The sequence below is a fragment of the Carica papaya genome, chromosome 3 (assembly GCF_054855325.1).
Source record: "Carica papaya isolate Zhongbai chromosome 3, ASM5485532v1, whole genome shotgun sequence".
Taxonomy (NCBI): Eukaryota; Viridiplantae; Streptophyta; class Magnoliopsida; order Brassicales; family Caricaceae; genus Carica; species Carica papaya.
In genome coordinates this window covers 33,428,389-33,449,566 of record NC_142311.1, presented here as the reverse complement: position 1 = coordinate 33,449,566, position 21,178 = coordinate 33,428,389, and the positions used below count along the sequence as shown (strand labels likewise).

General features: G+C 34.5%; 1 protein-coding gene across 10 annotated transcripts; it reads right to left on the bottom strand.

Moving 5' to 3' along the window:
* Positions 1–394: 394 nt before the first annotated feature.
* Positions 395–16,191, bottom strand: PP5.2 (protein phosphatase 5.2). Of its 10 annotated transcripts, none has more exons than XR_015818060.1 (15): positions 15,981–16,121; positions 14,778–15,873; positions 14,488–14,657; positions 14,341–14,412; positions 12,724–12,874; positions 8,210–8,383; positions 7,632–7,740; positions 7,398–7,515; positions 7,085–7,232; positions 6,470–6,718; positions 2,824–2,949; positions 2,649–2,749; positions 1,014–1,088; positions 705–844; positions 395–498 (listed from the first exon to the last, which is right to left on the bottom strand). XR_015818060.1 is itself a non-coding variant. In XM_088216655.1 (15 exons), the coding sequence occupies exons 3-15, from the start codon at positions 14,845–14,847 to the stop codon at positions 785–787; spliced, it is 1,623 nt and encodes a 540-aa protein (XP_088072781.1). In that variant the 5' UTR covers position 14,848; positions 15,743–15,873; positions 15,981–16,121; the 3' UTR covers positions 395–784. The 10 variants fall into 10 exon arrangements, 9 of the variants coding, with proteins under 9 accessions (XP_088072781.1, XP_088072782.1, XP_088072778.1 ...); XM_088216655.1 differs by having other exon boundaries at positions 395–844; positions 14,778–14,848; positions 15,743–15,873; XM_088216656.1 differs by having other exon boundaries at positions 395–844; positions 14,778–14,848; positions 15,981–16,131.
* Positions 16,192–21,178: the final 4,987 nt, after the last annotated feature.

Below are 21,178 nucleotides of genomic sequence, written 5' to 3'. Positions count from 1 at the left end.
CAATTTCATCTCCATCTATCAAAACAACCAAAAGTATTTCAACAAAAAAGTAAGCACATGATCTACAACAAAAAACTTACTTTTTTTTAGCTCGAAGCGATGACAAATATTTTCTTTATCTATCGTTTGATTCTTAAGTAATTTCCACCACTAATTCTTATCAGTATCAATAAACGCAATTATAGAAGGATTGTCACACTCAACCTACCTTCATTGATCGATTAAATTCATATACTTTGTATTTTTGAAATATAATTATATGATGAAAACATATTGTAGTTTTTCTATAAATAAACTCCTATGCAAGGCTGTTCATCTGATTCTTGATGAAAATAAATATGGTTTGCTCTGTTAGATGCTTCTACAATTGAAATACATTTTTATGATAACTGAATTCTGTCAAGTCACGTTATTAGCTTTTATAACAATGCAATTTATGTCCTACAAATACAAGCGGAGCAAAACCTTGGATCCTCTGAAACCGGTCAAAAATACAAACTGGAAAAAACCAAAAACAAAAAGTGTTACATTTTACAGGGCAACGCAACAGGAGATATTCACCCACAACCATCTTTCTTTGATTGACCAGGTAAGAGCAGAAATTATGAGAGACCAGAAATGTGAATCACTAACCGAAATAAATACAATTGTTATTTGTGTTTAGGGAAAATTTTTCAAAAGCTTGTACTCGTAGACATACTCACCTTCTGCCTGCATTCCAGCAATATACCGCTATTACACCACCAAAAAACCACAGTTCAGCCAATCCGATAGGGTCTGTATACTAGGAGAACATCCTGAGGAAATTGTTTGCATATGCCATTGGCTTCACATCAGGGTGAGTCTGCCATTCACGAAGGAAAAGCATGAGAAAAACAAATTTAGATATCCGGGTTAAGAGGAATCTCCATTCACCACGGATCTACAGGCTACACGTCTTCTCCAACAGAAGAAATTACAATAGAAGGTTCATATAACGGAAAATAATGATTTCAAGAACAGTAGCTACTGACCACTGCTGAGAATGTAACAATGTTTGGCTTCAGGTCAGGAGCTTCAAAACGGATAAAAGCACCCTTATTTCCCATCTGTTACAAGCAAATCATGTCATATCAATTTATCATTCAAGTTATTATAATCTAATTGACTATGCAAACCAAATATTGTATAACGCTTAATAAAAATTTCAATTGTTTTTCGAAATAAATAAAAATGTAAAAATATAGACAGAAGACCTGCTGCAATACAACAGAAGAAACATTTCCAAATATCTATACACTACATTCACTCTTATCGGGCCCCACTTTAAACCAGCCCCACAGTTGCATATGTGAGGTTCCAACAAAGAGGAAAAGAATTCTTCATCTCGAGAAATCTCACAAACATATCATTACCTAGACAGCTATCCCATTAAACTTTTAGCCCATACTTTGCTGGAAAGCCTCAAAAAGAGATTTTAGTGCATGGTTGTTTCAGTAGGAATAGCTGAAAGGTCATTTTCATTTTCTGCATGTTATTTGGCAAATCTGACTGAATTTAATTAAATACCAAGCTCTTCTAGGAAGAAACACATTGCAATAAAACAAATATTAACGAACTGATAGTAACTATGATCCAGGTAGAATAAATTCCAATCAATTTATGGGTTAACACCAACCATTACTGACGTAAAACTATCCAAACCACATGAAACAACTCGCAATCTTTCAGAGTCTCAGGCTGAATCTCAAGCGAAAGACAAGAAGGATAGCACATCAACTATCTTCAAGAAAAAGAAAAGTATAGTAATATCTACATGAAGCAATCATTTTATGGTAAGGGATTCCTTAAAAACAATTGCTCAATAGCTAGCCCAGGGACCTAATTGCAGAAGTATTTTTTACAATTTCTTTACCAACATGCACACAGAGGTGATTGGAGCTAATTGCAAACTAACAGGTCAGAAGAACGAAAAAAAAAAGAACAATTGAAGACGATGATTAAGATTTGATATTCACTTACGCAGGTTGGATACTCAGTTAGTATAGTATAGTTTTTTGTTTAAGCTTCACAAGACAATATCTTGCTTGGACTCTAATTTTTGTGTCTAGCAATATTGGACACAATTATATTAGTGTGGGCATGGGATATCTCTAAAACGCAGTGTGCATGTTGGATATAATCTAGAACTATATCTTAACAGATAATAACATGAAAACAATAACGAAGACTTTCATCGGAGTTGAGAAAAGGAAAAGTAAATTAATTTGGTTTCTTGAATGACTAAATTTTCTTAGTTTTTAACAATAAACATCTTCAAGTTATATATTACAAATTGGTATCATTTCTTTTTGCATTGACTATAAATCTCTTTGTGCTAAAAAGGCATACTTTGTTTTATATATGAGTTTGCTAAAAGTTGATTTTTTTATTAGTTTCCATATCAAACAAATCAAAGTACTTACATCCAATTTGGTGACTCTCATTGACCAAGTTCCTGTATACTTGGCTATAAAAATTATCAAGTGTGAAACTTAGATTCATACCCATACCAAACACTTGTACCCCAGGCCTAGCAACACAGCACTAAACGATACTGGGAAAATATTGAAATCCAAAAAGACACAACTTTTTACCATAATCAAAAAAGAATAATTATGTTAAATTACCTGATCACAATAATTTGGAGCAGAAAATACTGTAATAAGTTTTCCGTCATGCTCAATCTCATAACCTTCATCTTTTACTTCATGAGATCGCACCACCAATTCTGTCAATTGAGTAATGCATGTGAATTCACAGTCATGTAAAGAAACTAAGTTTTTCTGGTTGGAGATAAAGTACCTAGGTTGTTATCCTGCAAGAATCTCTTTGTCACATCGCCACCAAAAGAAAGACCAACTCCCCGTTTGCTAGGACCTCGTCCAGGGGAAGGTTGAGGATCACTCCACAACAATTCACACATCAATCCTAAATGAGACCAAAAAAGAAAGTAACAGGTGAATCCAATATAACAACTATATAACTTGGACCATCTAAGGGAATAAATAGAAAATATCTAAAGATCATTAACACTAAGTACAGAGTAAATGACAGATTTAGGCAGGTAAGTAACAGTTATTTATTCATTTTACCTCAAATCTCGCTATGAAACAAAAGGCAGCATGTTTCTCACAATTATAAACATGAAATGATCCTAAGGATCTAATGATGACAAGCACCCTTACCGGTAAAACTTTATTTTGTCACCACTTGTTCCAGCAACACAAGGAATGAGAAATAAACAACTAAGCAGTAATTGAATCGCATTCCGAGGATGCACTATATGGAAACTGGGCAGAGGAAATAAATTAGATTTTGGCTGGACAAATGGTTGGAGGGTGGCTGCCTGAAGAGTCGCTTTCTGAGGATCTTTGCAATTGCACAATCAAGAAATATGGTGACTGAGGAGGCTTACATGGATTCAAACGGCAGCACTGTCCGGTTGGTAAATGTTATCAGAAATTTGAATGATTGAGAAATCAGAGAATATGAAGATTTGTTGCTTTTAATTTCCCAAAACTAGATTACTGCTAAGTCAGAATGGGGAATTCTCTGTCAAATCATATTATAAGCACATTGTGAGAGAGAATCCTGTTAGTACCCACAATTATACATATGCTCAGATCTGGAAATCGAAAGCACCGCCCAGAATTGCATTTTTTGCGTGGGAGGCTAGCAGGGAGAGCATATTGACCATTAATAAACTGATGTCTAGAGGCCAGATCTTGATTAATAGGTGTTATTTGTGTATGAAAGCGGTGGAATCCTGCAATCATATTATCCTATGGTGCCCTGCGGTGTACGATTTGTGGTGCATGATTTATGAACTACTAGGAATCAATTGGGTGATGACGGGGACTGTAAAAGAGGAGATTTGGGCATGGGGTAGGTTAAGTATGAAAAAAGAAATTGTAAAATTAATTCCTTTGACCATTTTCTGAGTCATATGGAAAGAAAGACATTTTAAGAGCTTTTAAGGAAAAAAAAAGTTACAGCTTATATGGTGAGAAATAGACGGTACAATTATTGGATCTATTATTTTAGATCATGACATTATTAGGGATGAAAATTTTGAGAATATTATAGATATCCTAACTCACTTGTAAATCTTTTGTACATGGATAGTACCCCGTTCATACCTTGTTAATATATACTTCAGAATTTTTATTTAAAAAAAAAAAAGCATTAATTAAGATTACTGGGCAGAGAAAAACTAGATATCAGAAAATGTGAATTCGCTAGAGAAGAACCAAAACTAACATGAGAAAATTCATCCTCGCACCAAAGAAAAGGAAAAGAAAAAATGTGAAATCTTGTTATAAGTCCTTCCAATAGGAGTCACAAGATAATGCTGTGAATTAATGAATAACTGAATTAAAGAGAGTCCAACAAAAACTGACTGATCAAATAAGAATGATATGGAATGTCGCAATCAAATAGGAGAATCCAGGCACTCTAGGTGAGGTTATAGGAATAAAACCCAAAGAAAAAAAGAAAAAGAAAATTAAGAGGGAAGCTGTCTAATGGGATGAGTAACTTAAGCAAAGGAAAAACAGCAGTTACGTGTCTTTTGTTTTACTCAACTTGTTTGTAATTAAAAAACAACTACATTATTGGTGGCAGCAGTGACAAGAGCGGGGGTGGTAGTGGTGAGGCAACAACGGTGGTGAGGCAACAACTGTGGCAAGGCAGTGGGTTGTGGTGATGGCGATGATAGCAGTGGTGGCAGTGACCACAACAGTGATTGCACGTGGCACCAGGTCATAGGAGCAGCAATAGGAATGAAATGACAGTAGCAGCAGCAACAGTGACAATTTTAGTATCTTATCAAGGGATAAATATGAAATAAAAAAATAAAAATCTTCTTAGTCTTTTTTAAGCACTACCCATGTGGATAGTGCTTGTTCTAACCATTAAAAAAAATTCCAAAACATTAGGGAGGGGGGTAGAGAAAGGAGTGTTCCTACCCTTTTTTAAAATACAAATGTGGTATGTCCATTAAAAATACAAACACCAAGGGGGTGCTAACCCCTATACAAAGGAGTGTTACTACCCTTTACACCTACCCTAGTCCGTGTAAGATACACATTAAATTCCAATAAATTCATATGTTAGTTAAATAAATAATTATTTTCACGGTAAATTGCATTGAACCTAGCAGATTCAAGTTTGTTCATCTACCTTAGTCTATTAACGAAGCATCTTCTTAAGCTTTACCCGTGTTTTAAGCAAGCATCAGTAACCTCCAAAACTCTCCTAATTTGAAAAATAAAATGAATCCTAATTGACATAAGCTAAAATAGACCTGAACTGCTCTGCAAGTAAATTCAAAAGACTTGTAAACCAACAATGAAAAACCAGCAAGAAATATACTAACTACTAAATTAACCCTAATTACCATCAAAGACCATTATGCTCCTAGTTCACTTTCTGTTGAGGCAGTTCAGCAACTCCTCACATGTTTTATACCATTATATTTTGTCTACCTTTCACTCAATAGTCTAAACTTAAAATGGCACCAATCACCAGCCACTGCACAATTAATGAGGTTTCAGTCTTTTGGTCATTTCAATTTTAATACAAACTATGATCTTTTCAAGTTATTAATCAAATATTTAAACATATTATGGATCATCCGTTGTTCTGCAAGTAAATTCAAAAGACTTGCAAACCAATACTGAAAAATCAGCAAGAAATATACTAACTACTAAACTAACCCTAATTTACCATCAGAGACTCTATTATGCTCCTAGTTCACTTTCTGTTGAGGCAGCTGAGCAACTCCTCACATGTTTTATACCATTATATCTTGTCTAGCTTTCACTCAATAGTCTAAACTTAAAATGGCACCAATCACCAGCCACTGCACAATTAATAGGGTTTCAGTCTTTTGGTCATTTCAATATTAATACATTCAATTTGATTGTGTCATAATATTATGGCTATGCTCAAACAATAAACCTAAAATTTCGATGTACTTCTTTAGGTTAAGAGGTATCACAAAGGGGAAATAGATCAAGATACAAAATAAACCCACATCTCTAGCTTGAATCCCAATCGTCAATACAATTCATTAAACCTCAATATTATTTTCATCGACTTTCATCAAAAAAGTGGCATGTGATCCACAATCCTTTTCCAAATCAATCAATCTTTATTGCCATCTATGGGAAGAAGAAACTTTCTCAAAACTAATGTCGTGCAAAGTATCATTCTGCTATGAAGGGACCTCTGAGATTTGACTGTATATCTGACAAAGAATATATTTCTGAAACACTGGTTAAAAGTTTATGCCGAAATATAATTGGTGCTAGGAGATATCAGTATTTATTAGTGCAAACCTTGAAGCCTTGTCTTATTTTTAGCATTATTTTAGTTGTTTATCAGGAGAAAAAGAAAAATAATAACGCAGGAGAAAACAGTATATAAAATTTGTTCATGCATATACCTTCCTCAGGAGGCTCGCAGAAACGATCAATTGCTTTAATGTCAGAGAGTTTCACGCCATCAACACTAAAGAGACCTCCATGAACCACAAAAATTTTCCCATTTATTAAGTGAGCTAAAGGCAGACAACAGAACACTTCTGCAAAGAGCTCCACGAATGTTTCACTCAACTTCGACCTAACCTCACCCTCGAAACCATATATTTTGTTCATGCTCTTGCTCTCATGATTTCCTCTAGAAAGATATATCGCTGGAAAATTCCAAACAGTTAAGTGAGGATAAAACTTGACTTAATCCACACTCTAATAATAAAGATAAAATAACAGAAACCACTAAAAGTTATCTAACTCAGATAGAGATTTAATTATATATTTTAAAAAATAATAGAAAAAATATATCAATCTGATAAAAAGATGAAATGCAGAAGAACCCCTCATTTAGCAGACCTGAAGAAATAGAAAAGGACGTAGATCGGAAAATGAATTCACAAAATATATACATATAAGTAAATGGATGGCCAGAAGCCCCAAACATAAATAACGAAATATTAAATTGTAGAGTAGTGAACATTACAAGTTGCAAAGTCATTGGGAATACAAAAACCAAGAATCTTCACCTGATGGTGACATGCATTTAAATGCAAAAAGTGTGAGGATGACCTCCACAGAGAATGACCCTCGATCCACAAAGTCACCATTAAATAGATAAGGATTCTCTTCTGATGGAAGTCCATTAAGCTCAAAAATATTTAAGAGATCATAAAACTGCACGCATTGTAGAACAAAATACATATCTATGTCACAGATTCTAGAATAATAAAGCAATAAAAAAATAAAAAAAATTTATAACAGATTATGATTGAGGCCAATCTTTACAATTGACAAAAAGCAAGAACCTGCTCCAGCATTGCAGGAGTGCTTAGTATATACCTGACCATGGACATCACCGCAAACAGTAAAATGACAGCCATCAGGTACACTGATATCAACAAGAGAAGGAAGGGCCCGCAACATTTCTCTCATCTGCAAGACAATTTGGTATGCATACCTATGGAGGATGGCATCATGATAGATGAAAATGAGTTAAGTGTGTTTCTTGATAAAAAACACTAACCGTGCTGCAGTGCATGAACTAAATTATTAACTAAACTTGCTAAACACTACCGTCTATGTAAGCATTTCTGATTCTTGAAGTCATCCATCATTTTCTTCACAAAATCCAAAGTAACAACATCTCCCTCTATTCTTGCACCAGAATATTGGGGCTCAACCTCTAGAGTGAAACAGGAAAAACAATTTTCATTAGTAAAACATGGATAAATATACAGATTAAATTCTGAGTTTTATATGTATGTAAATCTTCGCAGTGGTCCTCTACACATATATACATTAAATGCATACATATTTAACCACAAAAACAAGCACTTCCCATTGATTTATCACACTCATACACTGGTGCTCAGGATTCTAATAAATAACTGACATGCACCAGACACAAATGAAATTAGGCTACGGCAAATAAAATGTCATTGAATTAACAATGCCTTTTGCAGTCCAGTCATTTTATTTAATAATATACTCAAAAGCAATCCTATTAAGAACTTAATATCAACAAATGAATTCTCCAATTGATTTTCAGTAAATGCTTTTCAAAAGAAATGACGTCTTAGAATTATTTGAGTTGTTGCTACTAGTATGATGATTAAGCCTACGTCAAATATTCAACTTAGTAAAGACACCACTACCACTGAAGGTATCCCACCAACAAGCCCCTAAAACCACCAGCATCACCACAATAGCTGCCACCACTGTGGCTGGTGCTGGGCCTACCACCATCACTATTGCTGCCACAACTGCTACAGCCACTGCCGCTACAGCCACTTGGGTGGACACTGATGATGTACTGGGGTTGGTCCCTATTATGTGAAAATATATGAAACAATAAATATAACACTAGTTAATCATAATATTGTATAGTGAAAGTAAATATTAGTGAAGCTTGCAGGGGAGAGCTGGAGAATATAACATGTATATGCCTAGAACCCACTACCAAATCTTGAAACATGCATGCATGAACAACTAAGACCAGCCTGTAAAATCTCGTGGTACACTTCCTAAGTGCATAAGTTCTGAAACAGAAAGAAAAAATTATAGTTTGCAAGAGAGAAATGAATAGAAACTAAGATGACATTGACCAATGTGCTTTCTCAGTTAATTACCTGCAATGACACTTCAGTCTTGTAGACAAAAACTCACTTAAAAATATTAAGATGTGACCACCTAACGATACAGGTTGATTAAAAGAGGTACCTTAAAATAAGTTATTCTATCTGTTGGATGCATATACAGAAAAACTTTTTAAAAAAATTCAAACAATATCTGATGCAAGTGGAATATAAAAACCACCCAGAAACCCATCGTAGTCCATTTGATCTAAGAGTCCATTCATCGAAGGCCTATTTCCTTCTCCAATAACTTCCACAGAAGACACAAAGGAACTATGCTCAGCTGTGCCACTGCCTTTTACTTTCATGTTATTTAAGATAATCAACATGTCAAATACCATCTTTGATCTAACCCAAAACAAATTTAAGACTATAATCCACAGCTCTTTCAGTAAACATAATGATCCACAAGTTTCCTATTACATCTATCAATTTGATCAATATCATTTATTTCAATTCTCAACAGGCATCATAATCCAGGTAGAAAGAATGCACCTCCATGGCCTCAAGCTGGCCAATCTTTTAATGCGAAAACCATTTGGTAACAAAGAAACAAAGATCTTTTTTCTTTAGAAGAAAAAGGAACTGATATTAAAAGGCACCAACTGGTATCAGCTATTTTCCAGCTATTTACAAATCTCACAAAGAGCACATCTATTAAATCAACAAAATTGATGCCACATTGTATAGAACAACCATTAAGCAATATATAGGGTCCTAAGGCAATCATTCTAAATTGAAGCAAAGGGAGGGCAAATTTTCAAAAGCTCTAATGTGTCTCTCTTTCCAAGTGACCCAAAAGATGTCATTGGAGATGTTGGAAAAAAACTTCACTCTACACTTTACATCTGGAATCTTCGCATGCCATGACTAATCCTTGGTAGAACCGCTTACCACCCAGTTGAGGTTAAGGAAATTGAGAATTGAATCCCAAAGCCTTCTAGTTTCAAGGCAAAAGAGGAGATAGCTTAGGGATTCATTATCACCATTAGATAAGAAATACCAGTTCCCCAAAATTTACCTCCTCCTGGAGTTGTCAATAGTTAGGATCCTTTTCTATATTGGGAGAAGTTTTTGAAAGAGACTTAGTGGAAGATTGGGAGGGGTAACGTCTTTAAAATTTTGGGAGGATGAGTGGTTAGGGAGGGATAGTCTCAAAAGTCAATTGCCAAGAATTTATAGCTTAGCGATGAGGAAGGATGTAGAAGTGGGGAAGGTGTGGAGTTGTCAATAGTTAGGATCCTTTTCTATATTGGGAGAAGTTTTTGAAAGAGACTTGGTGGAAGATTGGGAGGGGTAACGTCTTTAAAATTTTGGGAGGATGAATGGTTAGGGAGGGGTAGTCTCAAAAGTCAATTGCCAAGAATTTATAGCTTAGCGATGAGGAAGGATGTAGAAGTGGGGAAGGTGTTTAGGGAGAGGGATGGGAGGAATGGATGGGATATTGACTTGGTTAGAAATTTGAATGATTGGGAGGTCGATGAGTTTACAAGGCTTCTACAAGTTCTTGCGGATGTTCACTTAGATTCAGACAAAGATATAGTTATTTGGACATTCAAGAAGGACGACAATTTCATTGTGGAATCCTTCTATGAATTTTTAGCATCCAAAGAGGACAACAGTAAACAATTCCCAGTTCAACAGATATGAAAAGTAAATGCGCCACTGAAGATTGCTTTTTTTGCTTGGGAAGCATGCCGGGAATGTATTCTCACTATTGACAAGTTGATGAAAAAGGGTCACATTATGGCTAACGAGTGCCATCTTTGCATGAATGTTGCGGAATCACGCAATCATCTTCTTCTTTAGTGACCGGAGACTTATAGTTTATGGTTTATGGTTTATAGTTTATTGGGTATAAATTGGGTGATTGGAGAATCGGCGAAAAATGAGTTGTGGGCTTGGGGTGAGATTAAAAATAGTACTAAGTTTGTTAAAATAATTCCTTTGTCTATTTTTTGGGTTGTTTAAAAAAAGAGGAACAAGAGAGCTTCCAATGGTTGTGTGAGGGATATTTGTAGAATTAGAAATAGATTACTTCATAGTTTTGGAATGCTAATTCTTGGTCATAACATGCACAGGTGGGATGATTTTGAGAAAGTTATTGATGCTATAACCGATTTATAAATTCTCTGTATAGGGGCTACACCCCCTTGGTGTCATATACGTAATATACAGGTTTCTTTATCTCAAAAAATATTGCTTCCATATAAAGAAAACGATTATGGTGTTGCCTCCATCTTCCACACTTACTTCTATGATAAATACTCCTATGTCTTATTTGGCATGGTCAATAGGTGTATAAAACTTCTCTCCTTCAAGAGTCTTTGGATTGAAGAGCACTATACCCTATCTAGAAAGGAAATCCAATTATTAACCTTACGAGCATTCAAATTCTATAGAAGATGGATACTCCACACCATAGACCTCAAAGAATCTGAAAACTTTGGCCTCCTTGTGATGAGCATTAGCTCAGATAAAAGGAAATACCTCTTTGAAAGGTCATAATGGATGCTCCACACTAATCACTATACACCTCAAAACAATCCAGAGCCCTAGCCTTCATTAGATTACATTAAAAAAAAATGTCTCTCAAAGACCTATCACTGCAAAAATTATAATCCTAAACTTAATCTGCTTTTCATTCCCAACCTCAAAACAAGTATGAGTATTCCCACTGATTTAGATGGGAATACAAAAGACTAAAACCCTACCCGACCTAGAATACCTATCATCCACCAGTAAGCCAAACTTAATTTTAGCAACCTTCCACCAAATGGAGTCCCTAAACTAGAAAAAACACCATTTTTACTTAACCAATAAAGCTTGATCAAAACCCCACAAAAACCCGATACCCAACCCTCTTCTCCCCATAGGCTGTTTTACTTCACCCTCTTCTCCCAATTCAACCTCATACCCAACCCTACTTCAGCATTTTCCATCAGAATTGCTCATCAATTAATTCAGTTTGGCACGTAACTGAAGTCTAGTTGATACTAAACACGCCACAATAGTCCAAAGTTTTAGAACAAAGAACCTCATCAGCAAAGGAAAACATCAAATATTCGGAAACCATTCACCTTATCATAAGCCCAACAGCCTAGCAGTCAACAGTTTCATAAAATGCTTTAGCATTCTTTATTGTAAAACAAACAACTGATTCTTATATTTGATAGCATGGTTACTCCAAGTTGCACTAGCGATGCATGAAAATCTACATTAATTCAAACTATGAAATTATTGGTCACGAAATCTGAATTCTAAAATGTTTAAAAATATATCAAACAAAGACTTTATACTAATAACTGGGATAAATTAAAAAAAAAAAAAACTATTAGGAATCAAGATGGGAATGGAAGATAGATAAGCTAATGTCCCACAAAAGTAAACGTGTAACCGTGCAACTAGCAAAACTTCCTCTTAAAGGACAAAAGAATAAGGCTTCTACTTTCTGTTTCTCAGAGAATGTAATGCAGCTTACTACAATTTAAGGTTCCTTTTATTCCCTACCAACAATACCCTTTTTTTAGGAGGAAGAAGAGTGTAATTGTTGCTAGGGGAAAAAAAGGAACGTTAAATTGCAGTCGCTAGCAAGCATTACCATAAACAGAAACTCATCAAGAGCATGTATTGGGAAAAAAGAAAAGGCACACATCAAAGAGCATGTAGCAAAGACTTAAGTGAAAAATACAGAATCTAAAACCATTTATGCTGGAATTTGAACATGCCAATTTAACAGATCAGACCTAAAATGAACTTAAGGAATGGGAAAAATTAAATGCAAAGAAGATCCAGAAACAATAAACAGAAACTTAGAAAGAGATTGTATTGGGAATAAAAAACACTCAGCAAAAGCATATAGCAGACACTTAAAGTGAAAAAACACAGCATCTAAAATAGTATTATGGAATTTAAGCATGCTGATATTTAAGAGCTCAAACCCAAAATGAATTAAAAATGGGAAAAATCAAAATACAAAAAAGATGCAAAACTGAAGAAGGGATCAACCAGAGGGCAAAATAAACAAGTACCTATAGAACGAAAATCAATTGAATCAGCTACTGAAATCCTTTGGCTCTCGGGTATAGAAATTGCTTCTTCAAATTTTAGCTTCATTACTGCTTTCTCGCATTCCTTTAACTTTTTGGAAGCATCAGGATCATTAGGACAGATTTTCTTAACCTATGTCAAAATATACCAACAAACAAACTAATTACATTTGCACAATCGAAATAATATCATACAGTTAATTTTGTGTAATTACATGCTTCTTGCAATATATCACAAGAATGCAAAAGATAACCATCAGTCCAGAATATACAATCATTATGTTCTTATTTGAGCAAACAGCATGCTCTTGACAATAACATATCAAGCTGTTGAAGAAAATATTCCTCTAGATTGACAACCATACTAGGGTAATGATGTTTATTAGATAAAATACATCCTTCTATCACTTTTATGGATTAGTGCACATGAAGTATTTGATGAAAATTTTTGTTCTTTACATTTTGGTGCAAAAGGAGTACTTCTGATAATAGATCTACTACTGTCATTTGACAAAAATCCTAAGAAAGACGAATAAACTGATTAAATTTTATCATGCATGAGACCGATCTAAAATAATTATCAATTGATGAGATTGAAAATCTATGTATAACTATGCTTTTATCCACTTATACAAGAGAGCTGCTGAATTTTGTAATCACATCCTTCTTTGGTGCCCAATGGCATCTAACATTTGGACTTTGGTGTATGGTCTCCTAGGACTTCATTGGGTCATTGAGGGGTTAGCGAGGAAGGAACTCTAGGCATGGAAGGGTTTTCGTAAAAAAAAATTATCTTAAAATTATTCATTTGACTATCTTTTGGATGGTGTGAAAAGAGAGAAATGCTAGAGCTTTTGAGGGGAGTGAGGGGGAGATGTCAAGGGTTAGGGATAGATGGTTACACACTTTTGGATCAATTATTTTGAGCCATAACATTTATAGGTTGGAAGATTTTGGAAAGTTCATAGATACACTAATTGACTTATATATATCTTGTACAGAGATGGCACCACCTTGGTGCCTTTACTTTATACTATTCTTTCTTTTTATCTCAAAAAGAAAAATAAAAAAGGAATAGGCTTTGGCCCTTTTCTCTTGCAAGGTCCCAGGGGAACTTATGGAGTACAATTTAGTTATGCCTTTGTTATGGCTCAAAGAGTGAATTTTCAAATTTTTTTTTGCAATGATGGAGTGAAGGGAAGAAACAAGAGGGATGAGGACGTGAAAGATAGGAATGCAGGTGTCATTAAATCTAATGGATACTATCCACGTCAAGACCTCCTAATGGATCATCAACAACATTGCCAGGATTAACAACTTATTGGGACTAGCTTAGAGGGGTTCAAAAAGTTGATAAAGTATTTCCTTCATCATATTGAGCTTTAGTAACTTTAACTTTAACCTTGCAATTAGGGTAGGAGGAAGCCCAACAAATTGAGTTTTTCACAAAGTCAACAACATGCATAAATGAGAAATTTGAGCCAAAAAAAACACTTCTTTTTCAAACAACATAACAGCCAATTCGAAAGTCACAAAAAGGCAGCAAAAGATAACAAGGAAAATACTCTATGATTGACAATAAAATGCAAAAACAGTTACCTGTTGGAAATCCTTAAGTGCTTCTTTAAATTTTCCCATGGCAAGATAAGCAGCACCACGCCTATAATAGCCCTATGTTTAAAGGCTTATTAGACACACAGACATAATGGTTTTGGAAACACAAAGATTTAAATACACATGACACACCTTTGAATATTTGGGATCAATTTCAATAGCCTTTGAAGCATCTTGTATGGCACTACCATACTCCTCCAATTTTGTATGAGCAAAAGCACGGTTGGCCCAATACACAGCATTATCATTATTTAGTTCAATTGCTCGTGTATAAAGATCAATAGCCAACGCATATTTGCGTGCTGAAAGCAGTGGACAAAAAAGACAAGAATGAATGCATAAAATCTGGCAAAATAAAGGGTGTAACATAGACATAAAAGGATTGAAAAAGGGATGGGATATGCAGAAGTATATATCAGCACCTTTAAATGCATCGTTGGCTTGGACCTTGATCTCTTCAGCTCGCAAGACATTTGAATTTTCAGCTTCCATGCTGGGAACAAGCCTTTTTGTTTTATCAACTTGGGTTGGAGTTAGCAAGTAACCACTTTCATAAGAACAACATCTTTCACCATATAAAATGATTTCTCTACTCCATGAAAAACAATAAAAAATTTTGGAAGCAATCCATGTTAACCCTTGAGGAAAAGAGGGAACAAAAATGGCACTCTTATTATGGAGAATCTAAATGAAACCAGATGATTTCTTAACATAAAAACCAAAATATTGGTTGTAATAAAACTTTAACAAACTAAATACCGTTTGTTCACCTGCCATGCAGTCAAGTATTAACATATACTATTATCATGGTACTACCACTCATGAATTACTACAGAGAGATAAATTGACATTTCCAAAGAAAATCAGGAAACAATAAGCAATTAAGGATATGGACGCTGCAGTTTCAATGGGCAATATAATCATCTCTCTCTTGAAATTTTGTAGGTTAATAAGGTTGGTTCTCATCACAAGGGCATCGAGTATTGAAGGGAAGGATGGTTTTTCAGAATGTGAATGATAACATGCATTCATCTACTTCCTGCTTGGAGTTGGGAGGATTTGATTGTTTAGAAAGACATCCACCAAAGAGATTACTCATTGACAGCCTTTGGTCAACACTGAGTTCAGAAATAACGGTTCATAAAAAAGAAATGGTAATATAAGGATGTTGTTCTGCAATGGTGCGTAGACAACTGGACCATTCGCACTTGAAAGAATTTATTATAGTAAGGAAATTTTACGAGAGAAGAAAAGGTAGAATCAGATATCGAGACACATGTAAACACATGTTTCCAATTCCCTGCCCAATAATACATAAAGTACCTTTACTTGCACCATAAAAAACACAAAATCTAATTACTCCAAAGATATATCAAAATGGACATGCCTAATTCATTTTCACTTATCTGTCCATGAAGAACAACCTAAAGCCATAACATGACAGATGAGCGTACACTGCCACAACCACAACCTAGTTTTCCCGTACGCCAGTAATCCTAAACATTGGCGGCAAAGAAACTAACAGCAGAAGAAGAATATTAATAATAGAATAAAGAGATATACAAAATCAAACAATGCAGTCAAGGTTAGTTTACTTCAGTTCGGTTCATTGAGAGCCAAGTTACCTGGTGCTAAATTATTAAATTCTATTGCATAAGTTGGCGTTCCTCGATCACAGACTAAGAGAGGGAGAACGAGAGAGAAGATAACAGAGTAAGGCAGTTGGAGAAGGTGCGTGGGAGAGAGGAAGTGTGGAAACCCTAGATTGTTCCGGCCTTGAGAGAGAGAGAGAGAGAGAGAGAGAGAGAGAGAGTTCTTCTGTGCTATTTTTGTTCTAATTTGTATAATCTCTGAATTTATATTTTAATTATTATTTTCCGATAGCAATATTTTGTTTTCATTTTATTGACCCGACAATTCTAGAAATTCCGAATATGAAATATCAGCCGGAAATTATTTTTTATTTTATTATGTTCAACATAAAACAAAACTTGTATTTAATTTTAATAATTTAAAAATTATGAGACTGTTTAAAAATCATTTAAGTATATAATTTTTAATAATTTAAAAGTCACGGCCTATTTAAAATTCAATCTAAAAGTCAATAAGTAAATATGTAAATAATATAAGTTATAAATATTTTTCGTCGAGTCAGTAATTATAAATGTAACAGCTCCGGAAATTTAAATGAAATATATGTATTAAAAATGTCAAATACGGAAGCGTAATAAAAATTTTGATTAGCATCCTTTACACAATAACTAAAACGAACTCAAAACATGAAAGAACAAATTAACTAAAAGAAATACTCGAAATAAGAACTATAAATATAACTATGGAGTCTTTAGACGTCCCCTTCGCCGTCTTCCTACGGAACGGGCTTGGGAACAATGTCTTCATGATCTGAAATAATTAAATAAGGAATGAGCTACACCAGCCCAGTAAAGACATCACACTATCTCATCGCCACGTAAGTAAAGGTGGGTATAAAATAAAATGACCAATGGAGCATAATTTATAACAAATTCTTTTATCAATAATAAAATCATTTACTGTCCACTTACCTCAGTGAGATCCATGAAAACAACATCTGAAAATAATAACCTTACAATATCATGAAATCATATATACTTTATAACACAACATATATCACACCTTTACATTTCAATCATCAGGAAACAGATTTCCTCTTTTACCAGCCTACTAGTATCCCTGAAGATCCATATGAGGTCCCCTCTGCACGTGAATCCTTAACATTTATAACCTGATTCCAGGGCCGTCCCCATACCCTGTCCGGTATGGGTGCCAAAACACATAAGGTCTCCATACGCCGTCCGGTATGAGAGACCACGTTTCCGGTAGGGTTCCTTACGGACCCGGTCCGTCCACTATCTTCCAGGATATCTAGTCAGGCTGTCCACATTACCCATTTATCAATTCACATAACTTTTTTCCTTGATTTCAATCATCTAATCATACACAACATGTAAACCAGTAATTGACACCAAACATGACAACACAATATCGGGTTAATCATAATATCAACCATAATAAAAGAAACTATGATTCATGCATACGAGACCATAAAATAAATACATCAAACATCATGCTGTATTTAATACTGAAAATTAAATCAAACAATAACAGGCCAACACAGTATCAGACTCGGGCTCCATTGGCAACCTTAATCAATTATACATCTATAAAATCATACAGTACAGTTTAATTATTTATTTAGCTTTAATACCGTGATAGGAAATAGGGTGAGGGGTCCTTACTTATTTCGGGGTTTGAATACGGCTCTACAGTGCGCCTACAGGCTGTTCCTAATTTTTCTGAATTTTTTTCGAAAAACTGAAACGCACTACCGGTACCTGCACGTGTCCCAAAAAAATCTCAAATCAGACCTAGGGCCCCTTTCGGCCAATATCGCAATTCCAGCACGGCGGCTCCGCCGTGCTCCGGCGACGGGTGGCGGCAGCGGTGCTCTCGAGTGCGGCGGCTCCTCTGGCGTGAGTTGCGTTTTGATGTTTGGCTCTGATCAACCTATAGAGAAAAGAACGGTGATCACAATGGTATAAAAATTGCATCGAACGGATGCGGGGAAGGGCCTCATCGGAGGCAAAAACCGAGGTCACAAGCTTTTATTTTCCTTGGTCAAATCAATTATGTATGACTTTCTCTTCCTTTTTGAGATTCATAAGTTTCTCTCTTCTCTTAATTTTCTAATTGTAATTTATGATAAATTTAAGTTTAGACCATCATTCTTACTGCTAGATTTTAAAACTCGGCTTACTTATACTTTTATGTTTCATTTCTTAAGGCTTATTTATTGATGCAAGATATAACACTATGTCAAGCGATAAAAATAAAATTTGAGTAATATATATCTTTTAGTTCAAAATATGTAATACACAGGTCTGAAATTTGGCTCAGAATTAATTTTAACATTTTAAATATATAACAAAATTATTTTTAAATTACTTTATTTTAATTTTTATTGAATTTATAGAAAAAAATAAGTTATGGATGAAATTGAAAATAATTTTAGAAAAAAGTTGTGAAAATTTGGATTCAGGGGATGTTTTTGAAAGAAGAATCGGAAACTGAGGGTCAGAGTGCAAATAAAAAAAATTTTGGCACGTAGGACTGCCCAGTCAACAACTCTGACGAACCGGAGCACGCTGACATCGATGCCATGCAGGCAATCCGCGCACCCCGCGATCAAACGATCCAAGATCGATCCTGCGCACATGGACGATCCGGATTTGTTCCCCATTTAAACGCGATTGAATGGTCGAGATCAAATCGTGATGAACGGTACATATTCATTTTCTATTTAAATGCAATCGAGCAGTCGAGATCAAACATGATGAACAGCCCAGATTAACACGATATGGGCATAAATATTTCGCATGACACTGAACTCAAATCTTAGCTGCCAGCTTCCCGTCAAATAAGAAGAATCAATCGCCGGAAGAGGGGGTCAACCGCTAACTGTCGTCGCACCGGAGCCATCTCCGACTGCTAAAAAAGATAAAAATTGTCCTACTCACTTGAAATTCGATTCTGAGCACCCATGTGGTCATATTGGAGTAAAACAAACAGCGGGTGAGCTAGAAATACGAGCAAAAACCGGCAGCGTCATCGCATGCAAAACCCGCAACCTCCTCCAATGAGTCCTTTCTCATTTCCCGCTTCATGCAATTTTTTCACCATTGTGTTCACCATTTTATTTTTTACAAGTTGACTGAAGAAAAACTCTCAACCGCGAAGGTGAGCTGGCGGAGTTGTCGCACCCATAAAACTCCAATGCTGATAGGTTTTCGTTTTCTGATTTTTTTCGGCCAACTGAGACCCCATAATGTATTTTTTTGCAGGAATATGTATAAAGTCGGTCGAAAATAATCAGGTCGAAGCAAGGCGGTGGTGCCATCACTGGAGCACTACGGTGCCGCTGTGGCAGAACTCTAAAATTGATTGGAAAGGATTTTTTTACACCAATTTTAGATTCTTATGGTATTTTTAGGTACGTGACAAGTGTTTTAGATTCCGCAAAGATAATTCAGAAAACTTAGGGACCACCAGTAGGCGCAGTAGAAAGTTCAGTATTTTAGACACCGATTCAAGTGAGGATCTCTCACCATTTTGTTTGTTACGGTAAATTGAGGCTTAATAATTAATAATTGTGTATTTTTATAAAAAATTATAGAACTTTAAAAATGATTACAAGTCACTAGTGGAGGTGGAACCGGTTAGTTCACAGTTGTTTCAATTTCTTATTTATTTTCCTATATTGCTTATATTTATTTATTATTATATTGTGCATAACTCAAGTGATAGTTTTTAATATTTGTTTGGTTATTTTGTTATTTGGTTCCCCTGCATTACATGTCGGTATCTCGGTCATTAGTTATTTTGTTGTGTTAAGTTATATTGTTGTTTAAATAAACGGTGAGTATAAAATGAGATATGATTCTTGCATGATTGATTGTTATGCTAATGGAAATCTGTTTAGAAAATACTTATTGGGTATTCGAAAAAAAGCTGACGGGTCCAGTACATAGAGAACCCTACCGTAAACGTTACCTCAGTCATATGGGGCTGAAAAGTCCCCTACTAGTAAGGTTTGGGAGATATGATTCACTTTCATACCGCACGAGATATCGAGGTAATGGAATGTTTGGCGCCATTACCGAACGGAGTATGAAGACGACCGGTTAATTGTTTAATTATATATTAGGTTCACGAGTAGGATAACGTCCCTATGGACTTTTAGGGGTACTGATAAGTGGATAAAAATGTAAAATGATCGTTTCTTATCATCTTGTATGTGATAAATAATAGGACATGAATGAGTTTTCATAAGTTATTGTTGAAAAAGACTTGTTACACAATATAAAATAAATAGTTTTTTTTATAGTAAATAAATTTATATGAAAATAAGGGTTTTATTGGTTATTTTTCTGATTTTTACTAATTTTCAGTTTTTCATATATGTGATTAGTATGATATTATTACTGAACTAGTATAGCTCACTCATTCATTAATTATTTTACATAAAGATAAACAAAATTCAGATTCCGATTAATAAGGGAGTTGTGAATAGTTCACCACCTGTACATCATTCAAAAGCTAGTGAATGTTGTCATAGGATTGCTTAGTTATTTATTTGTCATTTATTTCTTTGATTTTCGTATGTTCTTTTAGAATTAACATTATTGTATCCCTATTGGGCATTATAAAGTATTGTGTAAGAAATATAAACTGTAACTTTATTATTTCACTTTCATATTTAATTTATGACTTTATTTTATTTCCATTTAAGTTCCGAACCTTTACAAAATAAGTTAAAATATATGAACAACTTAAGTGTTATAAATCATTTAATTGTTAAACACGTCAATTTAATAGATTGTTTCCTTACACTTCGAGTAATCGTAGGAGTTTTGAGTATATGTATAACATTAATTAAATTTAAGATGCTAAAACTCAATTAAAGAATTTAACAAATGATTATCTAAAGTTAAAACTAAAATTAACTAGTTAAAGTATTTAATCAAATTACCCTTGATTTTAAGAAAATACAATTAAATATTAAATAATTATCATAGACTTATCAATTAAAGTTACTTTTAGTATCTCAATAGATCTTATTTGTACTAAAACAGTAATTAAAAATATTTTAATTGATTAAGTTAAAATAACCTAGTTGAATTCAACTAAATACTTCTTAAGTTCCCAAGTAGACAATAATATATTGGTAATTTAGTATAATCAAGAGCTTGAAATAATAGAAATAATCATTATTATAATATTACTA